Source organism: Gigantopelta aegis, chromosome 6, assembly GCF_016097555.1.
Source record: "Gigantopelta aegis isolate Gae_Host chromosome 6, Gae_host_genome, whole genome shotgun sequence".
In the NCBI taxonomy this organism is placed as follows: Eukaryota; Metazoa; Mollusca; class Gastropoda; order Neomphalida; family Peltospiridae; genus Gigantopelta; species Gigantopelta aegis.
This window is the reverse complement of record NC_054704.1, coordinates 17,889,359-17,901,615: the sequence shown is the minus strand read 5'-3', so window position 1 is coordinate 17,901,615 and position 12,257 is coordinate 17,889,359. Positions and strand designations below refer to the sequence as shown.

At 37.5% G+C, this 12,257-nt stretch overlaps 1 protein-coding gene across 2 annotated transcripts; it reads right to left on the bottom strand.

Annotated features, from left to right (window-relative positions):
* Nucleotides 1-3,066: 3,066 nt before the first annotated feature.
* Nucleotides 3,067-12,059, bottom strand: LOC121375186 (dimethyladenosine transferase 1, mitochondrial-like). 2 transcript variants are annotated; one of them, XM_041502479.1, is made up of 5 exons: nucleotides 12,027-12,049; nucleotides 9,681-9,954; nucleotides 6,367-6,721; nucleotides 5,701-5,854; nucleotides 3,067-4,505 (listed from the first exon to the last, which is right to left on the bottom strand). In XM_041502479.1, the coding sequence occupies exons 2-5, from the start codon at nucleotides 9,942-9,944 to the stop codon at nucleotides 4,214-4,216; spliced, it is 1,065 nt and encodes a 354-aa protein (XP_041358413.1). In that variant the 5' UTR covers nucleotides 9,945-9,954; nucleotides 12,027-12,049; the 3' UTR covers nucleotides 3,067-4,213. The 2 variants fall into 2 exon arrangements, with proteins under 2 accessions (XP_041358413.1, XP_041358412.1); XM_041502478.1 differs by having other exon boundaries at nucleotides 3,069-4,505; nucleotides 11,963-12,059.
* Between the last annotated feature and the right edge of the window lie 198 nt (nucleotides 12,060-12,257).

The following is a 12,257-nucleotide window of genomic DNA, read 5'->3' as shown; positions in this document are numbered from 1 at the left end:
GAACTGGCTGGAACGAGAAATAGCCCAATGGGCCCACCAACAGGGATCGAACCCACACTAACGGCGAATCGAGCGAGCACTGTACCACTGGACTAGGCCCCGCCCTGCTGGCGAGGAAGAGGAAGCACACAACTTCTGATTATTACTAATTATTCCAGTTAATAAAAAACGTTAGTTGTAGAGCATTGATTTGTTAATCATTGACTATTGCGTGTCAAACATATGTTAATTTTGACATATAGTCTTAGAAGTTTGTTTTGTTTAACAACACCACTAGAGCACATTGATATATTAATCATCGGCTATTGGATGTCAAACATTTGGTAATTCTGACTCGTAGTCAATAGAGGAAACCCGCTACATTTTCTTAATGCAACAAGGGATTTTTCCCACAGACAGGAAAACACATACCACAGCCTTTGACCAGTTGTGGTGCACTGGTTGGAACGAGAAAAAACCCAATCAGTTGAATGGATCCACCGAGGTGATTCGATCCTGCGACACAAGCACCTCGAGCTAAATCCCGCCCCTATAGTCTTAGAAAGAAAACCTGCTACATTTTTCCATTAGAAGGAAGGGATCTTTTGTATGCACCATCCCAAAGACATGATAGTATATCCCACAGCCTTTGATATACTAGTCCCAAACGAGAAATAGCCCAATGAGCCCACCGACTGGCATCAATCCTAGATCAACCGCACATCAGGCGAGCACTTTATCACTGGCCTACGTTCCGCCCCCAATCAGTTAATACTAATTTAACATTTTGTATGCACTTTCCCACAGACATACATACCATGGTATTTGGTATACCGGTCATGAAGCATAGATTGTTTTTGCCATGGTAAACATTCAGTTGCTTAGTACTAGAGAGGAACGTTGCTTCTGCCACATACTCGTAGAATTATCCTACAGAGATAGCTAGAGATATTTTATATGATGCATTTCCCATATACCAGTTAATAATTAAATAATCGGAATCCATTTCACTTTGCACTGCTAATCTGATCGCTGAAATCTATCCCATTCTTGCTTTGTTATTTAGAAAAAATATATATTAAAAATCAAGCTTTTTTCCCTATTTAATTTATATGCTAATGCTTGAATAGTAGATAGGAAATTAATTAATTATTAACTTTTTCTTGTCCGGACCATATCTTGCATACAGGACCATTAGACCTCACATGTAGGAACAACTTGGGATGACGGTGTGTTGCGTACTATTACTAGGTCACTGTGACCTACTTTTCACGGTCTACTACATATAACAGTAAATCCTTGTCCGGACCATATCTTGCATACAGAACCATTAGACCTCACGTAGGAACAACTTGGGATGAAGGTGTGTTGCGTACTATTACTAGGTCACTGTGACCTACTTTTCACGGTCTACTACATATAACAGTAAATCCTTGTCTGGATCATATCTTGCATATAGGACCATTAGACCTCACATGTAGGAACAACTTAGGATGACAGTGTGTTGCGTACTATTACTAGGTCACTGTGACCTACTTTTCACGGTCTACTACATATAACAGTAAATCCTTGTCCGGACCATATCTTGCATACAGGACCATTAGACCTCACATGTAGGAACATCTTGGGATGACGGTGTGTTGCGTACTATTACTAGGTCACTGTGACCTACTTTTCACGGTCTACTACATATAACAGTAAATCCTTGTCCGGACCATATCTTGCATACAGGACCATTAGACCTCACATGTAGGAACAACTTGGGATGACGGTGTGTTGCGTACTATTACTAGGTCACTGTGACCTACTTTTCACGGTCTACTACATATCGCTGGGTGAGTGCAAGAATGTTGTATATACAAAATTCCCATTTTGAGAAAACGAGCATTAAAAAATAATATCGCTGGGTCAGTGCAAAAATGTAGTATCTACAAAATGTTGATTAATAAGGTCTTAATTTTCACAATGTAATGGACCCTATATGTTCCAGAGCAAAAATGTTGTATGTTCATATAACAGGTCTGGTTGCTTAATTTGAAGTCAGCTAAACTGTTGTAAATGTATTGTAGTTGACTCGGAGCGAAAGTGTTGTGTTATATCAGTGTATGCTGCTTCAGATTTTGGAGGAAACTATCAAAAGAAGAATACAAAAAGTCATGGCTTCCGCGATTATTTTATTATTTTTTAATGCTCGTTTTCTCAAAATGGGAATTTTGTATATACAACATTCTTGCACTCACCCAGCGAATAACAGTAAATCCTTGTCTGGATCATATCTTGCATACAGGACCATTAGACCTCACATGTAGGAACAATTTGGGATGACGGTGTGTTGCGTACTATTTACTAGGTCACTGTGACCTACTTTTCACGGTCTACTACATATAACAGTAAATCCTTGTCCGGACCATATCTTGCATACAGATGCATACAGGACCATCAAACCTAAATCACATGTACAGATGCATACAGGAACCATCAAACCTCACATGGGAACAACATGGGATGGTGGTGGTGTGTCACGTACTATTACTAGGTCACTGTGACCTACTTTTCACGGTCTACTACATATAACAGTAAATCCTTGTCTGGACCATATCTTGCATACAGGACCATTAGACCTCACATGTAGGAACAACTTGGGATGACGGTGTGTTGCGTACTATTACTAGGTCACTGTGACCTACTTTTCACGGTCTACTACATATAACAGTAAATCCTTGTCCGGACCATATCTTGCATACAGATGCATAAAGGACCATTAAACCTCACATGTAGGAACAACATGGGATGGTGGTGGTGTGTCACGTACTATTACTAGGTCACTGTGACCTACTTTTCACGGTCTACTGCGCATAACAGTAAATCCTTGTCCAGACCATATCTTGCATACATATCCATACATGACCATCAAATCTCACATGTAGGAACAACTTGGGATAGCGGTATGTCACTTTGACCTACTTTTCACGGTCTACTGCACATAACCGTAAATCCTTGTCCGGATCATATCGTGCATACAGATGCATACAGGACCATCAAACCTCATAGATAGGAACAACTTGGGATGGTGGTGTGTCACATACAATTACTAGGTCACTGTGATATAAATATTTCAAATAATTTGTCTGTATTTCATATGAAAATATGTCTTAGGAAAATCTTGTTTAGCCTTTGAAAAAAATGCTGAACAAAATTTTCCTTTGTAACAAAGAACAATAATTTCATTAACCAGACAGCACCTTCTCCAGTGGATACAGTATCATCAGTAGTTGGTCCAAAACAAACTGTTCATCCATCCCATTGCAAACATTTCACATAATTAGAATCAAATTTTACCCGTAACATATTCATTAATATCTATGGTTTTCCATCAAACTTCTGATGGGCATATCATGTACCTCACCAGTACCCTTCTTTTCAAATTTAGATGGCACCGATAGGTAAATCCTTGTTACTGTGTATGGTATCAGAGCTACATGTAGTTCTGGTTGAGCAGAACATTTTGCCAAATTATATCTATTAAACTTTACAAGCGTCGATTCAAGTGCAGTCCCAAGATGTCCACCCATCACCTCCCCTATTTTTAGTTAACAATATATATTACAGAATACACAAGAAATGCAAACTTATCCCGTCCACTTATCAAGGACATTTAAATTCTATTTTCAAAACCAACAACAGATTTTAGGTCCCCTCTATTAAAAAATACTGGATCGGTGCCTGCAGACAGTCTAGGAGAGACAGACAGAGAACAAGAGGGAAAAAATGTCACCATAAGATGCTCTTTCTGAAAAGCAGCAAGGGATCCAATTGGTAAAGGGGAAATAACTCCTAAAGTTCTTCTCAGACGAGTTCTCTACCACTGAACTGTACCCCTCCTTCAGAACAGTAGAACATCTCATAATTAAAGTTAAAGTTTGTTTTGTTTAACAACACCACTAGAGCACATTGATTTATTAATCATAGATGTTTGGATGTCAAACAGTTGGTAACTGTCTTAGAGAAGAAACCTTCTGCATTTTTCCATTTGTAGCAAGGGATCTTTTACATGCACCATCCCACAGACAGAATAGCACATACCATGGACTTTGTTATGCCAGTCGTGGTGCACTGGCTGGAACGAGAACCATGGGGATTGATCTTAGACCGAGAATGTATCAGGCAAGCGCTTTCCCACTGGGCTACCTCCCGCCCATCTCATAATTATTAATAATAATACTCTCTTTTTTTATCAACTAGCTTTACTTAATACATCCTCATCATCCGTAATTCCATCGTTCAAAATTCTGTCCTCCAACATTTCAGTGACCATGATCCTCTTGTTGTGGTATTTTTTAATGTTTTCCGGATCTCGATAATTGTATTCCAGCATGAATGGTATTCTGTCGCAGATACTGCGGTAGGTATCACAGAACTTTGACATATCCCCCATGCTCAGCATGTACGACCGTGTCTCGGGGTTAATACCCGTCTCTTCAAGCATCTCAGCCGTTAGCTCCGGCATATCGGGAGGAAACAACGTTCTGAAACATAACAATAATACTGGGCCTTTACAATGTTTTGTCATTTGTTGAGCAAGTCACCACTGTTTCACTCAAGTTAGATTTTCAAGCTTTCAAATGTGTTTTTACATTTTTTTTTTTCACACAGCTCTTTAATTTTCACCCAGCAAAAATACCCTACAAATAAATGGAACAGTATTTGCTGTCATAAAATGCTGTTTCATATGGCCAATAAAGTTAAAGTTTGCTTTGTTTAACAACACCACTAGAGCACATTGATTTATTAATCATCGGCTACTGGATGTCAAACATTTGGTAATTTTGACATAGTCTAGAGAGGAAACCTGCTACATTTTTTCATTAGTAGCAAGGGATCTTTTATATGGACCATCCCACAGGCAGGACAGCACGTACCACGACCTTTGATATTCAAGTCATGGTGCTCTGGTTGGAACGAGAAATAGCCCAATAAGCCCACCAACGGCGATCAATCCCAAAGCGACCACGCATCAAGTGAGCACTTTACCACTGGGCTACGTCTTGCCCCATCTGGCCAATAAGTTCCTGTAGTTTATGTTGAACCCATAGCAATTTACTAGTTACTATTGAAACATGTGAATTCCTACCAAAATGGGATGCTAACTTTTGTGTGAAACTAGGGTACTGTAGTCAAAGACATGTTCCCTTAAATTGGCACTTTAACCACCAATTTATTTATTTTTGCTTTATAAGTAAGGGGTGATAGTATTTAAATACATAGTGTACATGTAGTAGTTTTAGCCTCGTATGTTACTATTATTGACTAACGGTTTTGATATGATGGTATAGTCCCTACAAATATTAATGTCACCCATCCTGTATAATGTATTTGCTCCCAGAGAATCGCATATTCATGAGACTCGTGCTGTAAAATCGTTTTGCTTATATTCAACTATTTAAACATAATGGACCAATTTTACAAAGCCTGTTCCTGTCATGGATAGAACTCTCTGGCAAAGTGAGAGGTTGTGCCCATGACAGGCGTGCTTGAACAGTTCTCTGATGGAAGCAAGCCAAAAATTACACACCCACACACACCCGAAGCCTGTTTTTCTTAAACACAGGTGTTTAAGCATCGTAAATGTATGTAGTTACATGCGTGTAAGACAATAACAGGCTTTGTAAATTCGGCCCAGTGTAAACTCTCAACCATTGCTTCAACTTTATACATACTTACGCCAGTGTGTGTTTGCAGTGTTTGTTTCGGAAGTGAAAAAGGTGTCTACAGACTTTCTCCACCAGTTTGAATGGATGATTTATCATTGGTTTTACTCTTGGTATAAACTGAACCACTGCAACATCAACCTTTGGAGGTGGAACAAACGCTTTTCCTGAAATGTTCAGTATTAACATAATACACAGATCTCACCTGCCATAATGGACACTTCATATAACAACCAATTATTTTGACTCTAGATCATTGATTCAGTTAGATAACATCTTGAGAAGCATTACATAACCCATGTGTCAATTTTATTTTTACTTTATTATATATTATTTTGTTTTATTTATTAACTGTTATTACCATCACATTATTATTATTTTGATTCTATTTGAGTTATAGTATTGCATCTGTTGAAAGCAGGTGAGCCAAAATATACATTGGCCCCTCGGCTGAAATACTAAGTAATAACTGCACACATCCCTCCCAATTCCTGGTAACTTCTGATACTCTGTCATGCTTCAAAATGCATTTGTACAAGGAGAGGTCTTAAAATATCTCATTACGAGTTGATATTCAAATAATAATTACTGACAGCTAATATAGAAGAGAAATGGATTCTGACATCATTACAGTATTGTCCATTTAAAAAAGATAATATCAATCATTAAAACATTTTACCTGGAATTATGAATTTCAAATGTATATCACAAAGATTTTGGCACATAACCGATAGCCGACATCTTTGCTTCGACAGTGTTCTTGCAACCATCCTTTCAGCCACTTCCTTCTGAAAGGTCAAGGTCAGTTTTGTGCGACCAAATTTCCATGGTCCTGTTTTGTTAGAAATCTCTTCCAGCCACCGAATTATCAATGGAGTGGAAACGTTAAATGGCAAGTTACCAATCAGGTGAATGTTGGGTGAGTTGTCCTCCCAAGGACGTGCTACGTCTTGTGGAATCACACTTGACAAGTCACAAAGCAGGATGTCTCCATGGACAATTGCCATCCGTCCTTCAGCAGCATCTGCCAAAAGCTGAAAAAGAAAGAAAAGGAAAGGGTTTAAGCAGCTTAAATTAAAAAAAAAGAAAGTTTTTTTTGTTTAACAACACCACTAGAGCACATTGATTTCTTAATAATCGCTATTGGATGTCAAACATATGGTCATTTTAACACAGTCATAGAGATGAGACCCGCTACATTTTTCCATTAGTAGCAAAGGATCTTTTATATGCACCATCCCACAGACAGGATAGCACATACCACGGCCTTTGATATATGTCGTGGTGCACTGGCTAGAGCGAGAAATAGCCCAATAGGCCCACCGACGTGGATCGATCCTAGATCGACCGCATATCAAGCGAGCATTTTCCCACTAGGCTACGTCCCACCCTCCAGCTTAAATTAAGGTGGATGCCAAAAATTAATAGCAGTTTAGTGAATTTGATCAAAACATTTGTAGCCATTTTCAAGTAACATTTAGCTAAAAAGAATGATGTGCTCCTACTAGATGGTTATGGGTCTGAAAACTTTTGAAATTGGACAGTGCATTCATATACTTCGACAAATTTTAAACAGCAATTATCTTAATTCATCTAAAACAAATTTAAATGTATCCGTTCATTTCCAAGATTTTAGGGTACATAATTTTACCATTTGTACCCTCTGGCAGAAACCCTGACACCCACAAATGAATGAGCTTTTTGGCAAATTGGTAATAGCATATACCGTATTTGCCAAATTCAAATTTAAATCACATTTATTTGGCGAATAACAATTTAAACCCTGGATATTTGTTTAATGATATCTCAACATATTATAAAAAGACTGTATTGGCAATTTGGTGTTTACCATACATTTTATTTAACTATGCACTCAAAACATTTTATTTACGGTTATATGGCGTCGGATATATGGTTAAGGACCACACAGATATTGAGGGAGGAAACCCACTGTCGCCACATCATGAGCTACTCTTTTCGATTAGCAGCAAGGGATCTTTTATATGCACAATCCCATAGACAGGATAGCACATACCACGGCCTTTGATGTACCAGTCGTGGTGCACTGGCTGGAACGAAAAATAGCCCAATGGACCCACCGACAGAAGTACAAGGACAATGATTTTAATTGCTTAAATTGAAACTACATTTGAACATTTTCACTTGTCCACAGGACAACCACCAAGGTACATTTCGCTTATTTGGTTCTGGAAAGAGAATGCTACAATGTAAAGGAAATATACAAACCAAGTTTCAGTAATCTAGAACTTACAGTCTGTGAAACTTAAATGATAAGATAAATACAAAAGTTGATGGCTTGGTCGCCATCGAGAAAATAATACATGTATCTATATCTCATCTATTTACTGTGTCAAGATGAGGCAAAATTAACATTTGTGAGTAATTTTATAAAGCAAAGATTGTATAATAGAATATAAATCTACATGAAGACATACCTACACGTTGCAGGAGTGAACGGGTATTTGTGTGTGTAGTGTATGTATGTACATGTGCATATGCACATGCAATACTACTTTTTGTTTTTTTTAAACTGTCCCTTTATTACTTCGAGTGGATTTTTTTTTTACTACCCCCTCCCCACCTTATTATTAGTCCCCAACCTGTCCAACCAGAGGGGATTATAGGTTTCGTCTCCATCCGTCAGTCCGTCTGTCCCACTTATAGTTTTCCAGATCTGTTTTTCACAATGCTTTGAGAGATTGAGCTGAAATTTTATGTATTGCTTTATTATATACTATTACAGATCAAGTTTGACTTCAATGACGATTTATTGATTTTCAACAAAGTTGTGGCCCTTGAACTTAGCAGGGATAGTAGCTAACGCTCGCCCCTTCACCCCAGGCGAGTAGAAATCCCTGGGGGCAAGTACAATAAAAAAGGGGCTAGTCCCCTGGGCGAGTAATACCGTACTGGGCAGTTGTAACCCAGATTCATGATGTGGACAGTCAAAGTATTTTGCCAATGAAACCTGTTAAACATACAAACTGTATATGTATTTCATCAAAATTTGCCATGACAGATTGACAAAGTCAAAAAGTATTGCAGTTTCGTTTGGTCTCGATAAATCCAGATATTTACTGCAAACACAATCGAAACTTTCGGCTTTTTGTTTCCGAATTCCGAAAATTGCCGTAATATTCCGATTACAGATGAGGCATGTTCGGAAGGAAAATGTTTTTTTTTATTGTGTGTGTGTTGGTGTGTGTGTGTGTGTGTTGGTGTTGGTGCTTTCTGTTAGTTTCGTCGTTAATAAATAGTCTTTAATTAATTGTAATAGATCATGTTGGCATCGATCGATTTTAACCAGCTGCTTCCAAACATCTTGAGTGGAGAGTTCTGAGTTTACCAGTGGACATCCGAGTGTATTAGGACAGAATAAAATAATTCAGTAACAGTAAAGATAATTCCTCAGTTTTATGACTTAAATTAATTTAATATTATAATTGCTATTATTTTTTGTAAACACTCCACCCTTTACTGCCACTTTTTTTGGGGGGGGGTGGTGGGTGGGTGGTGTAATTAAAATAAACCCAACCATTTACTGAATGACGACCAAATATGAAAACTAACCACAAATGACAACACATTTGAAACCTCACTTTTATTAATTTTATTATGGCTGTCTATTACATTTGCACCATTAAAGATAAAGTACAAGCAACGTAGTAATGTGTGTTCAATCCTTGAACAACTTGCTGGATCCCATATAGGTTTTGTCTTCTCAAACTGCTTCAATAATTAAGTGCGGGTAGGGGGGGGGGGGGGGGGGGGGCTAGTGATTTTTCCTGGGAACTGGTAACTTTTCTCAGCTACTAGTCCCCCGGGCCAGTGAAAATATTTCCTAATTTCCACCACTGCTTAGAAGATATGAAAATGTGTTAGACAGGGTAGGAGACATGTCTTGCTTTAGCAGTACTCTCTGAATGATTGTTTTAGTCTAGGAATAAGTTTGAACCACATATATCACATTACCTGTAATCCTGGTACAAATCTTCTGTCTTTCTCTATAACCACCAGTTGTCTCAAATTGGTTTCCAGCAGTGATCGAGTTATGCCCCCTGGTCCGGGTCCAACTTCACAAACAAAACCATTGTCCAATTTTCCAGCACTGCATACAATTTTCTTAGTCAAATTAAGATCAAGGAGAAAATTTTGTGACAAATGTTTCTTTGCTCGAAGTCTGTACAAACGAATTATTTCACCAACCGTTGGTAAAGGTGGCAATCTCATCCTCATTCATTCATTCCTATAAATAGAAATAGAAGAATCATTATTACAAATATTAAAGACATACTAATCAAGCCAGGCACAAATGTCAGTGTGTAGAAATAACACAATGGGTATTTCACTGTTAGTTTCTTATAGAAAGACAACATCGTATATATTAAGCATGCAGACAAAAGAGATATTGGTAACAACTGTAACTGAAAAAATATGTTGTTTAAATTAAAAACAAAAATTAAATAAAATGTGTTTGAAACTTACAATAAAAGAGCATTTTTTCATAATTACTTATCGTGGCATATTAAACAAAAAGACAGAAAAAGAAAAGAAATGGTTGTTTTTATATGAATATTTAGTAAAATAGTATTATGCATTCCAGTGCTGAACATAGATTCCAAATCATGCCATTGTATTGCATTCCACACATCGACTTTTGTTTTCCCTCAATGTCTTATTGCTTTATAATGTAATCAGCAGTAAGCATCTATGACAAAATTACGTTAAAAAAATATAATTAAATGAGAGTGCTCTTCCTTGCACAGGTACTCAAGTCATGTGAAGGGACTCTGGTCTTAGTGGACTCGGCCAGTGTCCCAGTACTCGTGGAGACGAATCTGGGTCATTTCACCCTAAAACCATTTCGAACTCTGCGTTGTTTCGCCCTTAGTCCTATTCACCCAGGGTTGGTTTGCCTTAAATCTCATTCGTACCGAGTCGTTTTGCCTCCCAAAATAAATAATTATATTTATTATAGTTTTGAAGTGGGGTTTTTCTTCTGTTTATTATTATTCATAACCAAATATTAGGTAATTTTATGTCTTTGGATATCAATGCCGTATCAGCTGTTTACTTTCTGTCAGATGACGCTAGGCGAAATTAACATACCGTACTCGGGGTTTGAACATCAGCTGGGTATGTAGTATATTTAATAAGAAACCACAGCAAATCAGTAGTATGCAGTGTGACTTCATAAATTAATTATTAATGTGAATGCATTGTCTGTATATTATCTAAGGCCAGTACGTATTTCGTGTATATGACTTAAGTAAATGATATTGGAAATAAACAAAATTATATTATTTTTATCTGTAAATATAAACATGCAATATAGATCACAATGTGTGACATCTAAAAATCAATGAATATAGGACAAATCAATGAATAAATGTACTTATTAACAAAATAAAAATTATGGCGAATCGAAACAACTCGGTTGGAGGTACGAATCGACCCTGCTCAAAATGACTCGGGTGAACTAGTAATAAGGGCAAAACGACTTGTTACTGTGGAGACCCTAAATCTAACAACGTTGAAACATGCGGTAAGCCTACGGAACAATGCACTGATCATGACTTCTAGTATGTGGACCGGCCTCGGTGGCGTCATGGTAGGCCATCGGTCTACAGGCTGGTAGGTACTGGGTTCGGATCCCAGTCGAGGCATGGGATTTTTAATCCAGATACCGAATCCAAACCCTGAGTGAGTGCTCTGCAAGACTCAATGGGTAGGTGTAAACCACTTGCACCGACCAGTGATCCATAACTGGTTCAACAAAGGCCATTATTTGTGCTATCCTGCCTGTGGGAAGCGCAAATAAAAGATCCCTTGCTGCTAATCGGAAGAGTAGCCCATATAGTGGCGACAGCGGGTTTCCTCTCAAAATCTGTGTGGTCCTTAACCATGTCTGACGCCATATAACCGTAAATAAAATGTGTTGAGTGCGTTGTTAAATAAAACATTTCTTTCTTTCTAGTATGTGGAATCTGTGTCTGTAAAGTTTTTTCACGATTTATGTTTGGACAAAAAGTGGAGAAAATCTAATGATAATTAAAAGTAGAAGAGTAATTTATTGTAGTTGTTAACAATTTGGTTCGGACTTTTAAGTTGGAAAATGCACTCAGAAGTGTGGATTCGTGTATCCAGTATCTACACCGTATAGGGCCTATGTACATTCTCCATTACTTAAATTGAAACGCAGTAGGCAAGTGTATGTAAACCAATTGAGGGGTTTGTTTTTAATGTTCACTTACAATGAAACAACAAACAACATTAACAAATATGAACATTAAGATAAATTAAAATTTGGCACGTGACATTCTGCAGGGAGCAGACATTCTTTTTCTTCTGTTAGATATTTCGTCCAGTTTTCTCTCTTTAAGAAAATACATCTGCATTTGCATTACCATTTCAAAATAAAATAAAACAAGGATTATAATATTTTCTATTAATTTAACTACTTAATTGTAATAATAAAATACAATAAATATAATTTAATCAGAAACAAGAAACACGGAAAAGAAGGTGCTCTAAGAATTTGGGAATTTA

What these genes read in the sequence shown, in the direction of transcription:
- LOC121375186 (XM_041502478.1), bottom strand. Translation starts at nt 9,944, where the DNA reads ATGAGGATGAGATTGCCACCTTTACCAACGGTTGGTGAAATAATTCGT. An exon ending in TTTGAAATTCATAATTCCAG is followed by an intron (nt 5,855 to 6,366) that starts GTAAAATGTTTT and finishes TGAACATTTCAG; the next exon opens with GAAAAGCGTTTGTTCCACCT. An exon ending in CACTGCAAACACACACTGGC is followed by an intron (nt 4,506 to 5,700) that starts GTAAGTATGTAT and finishes GTTATGTTTCAG; the next exon opens with AACGTTGTTTCCTCCCGATA.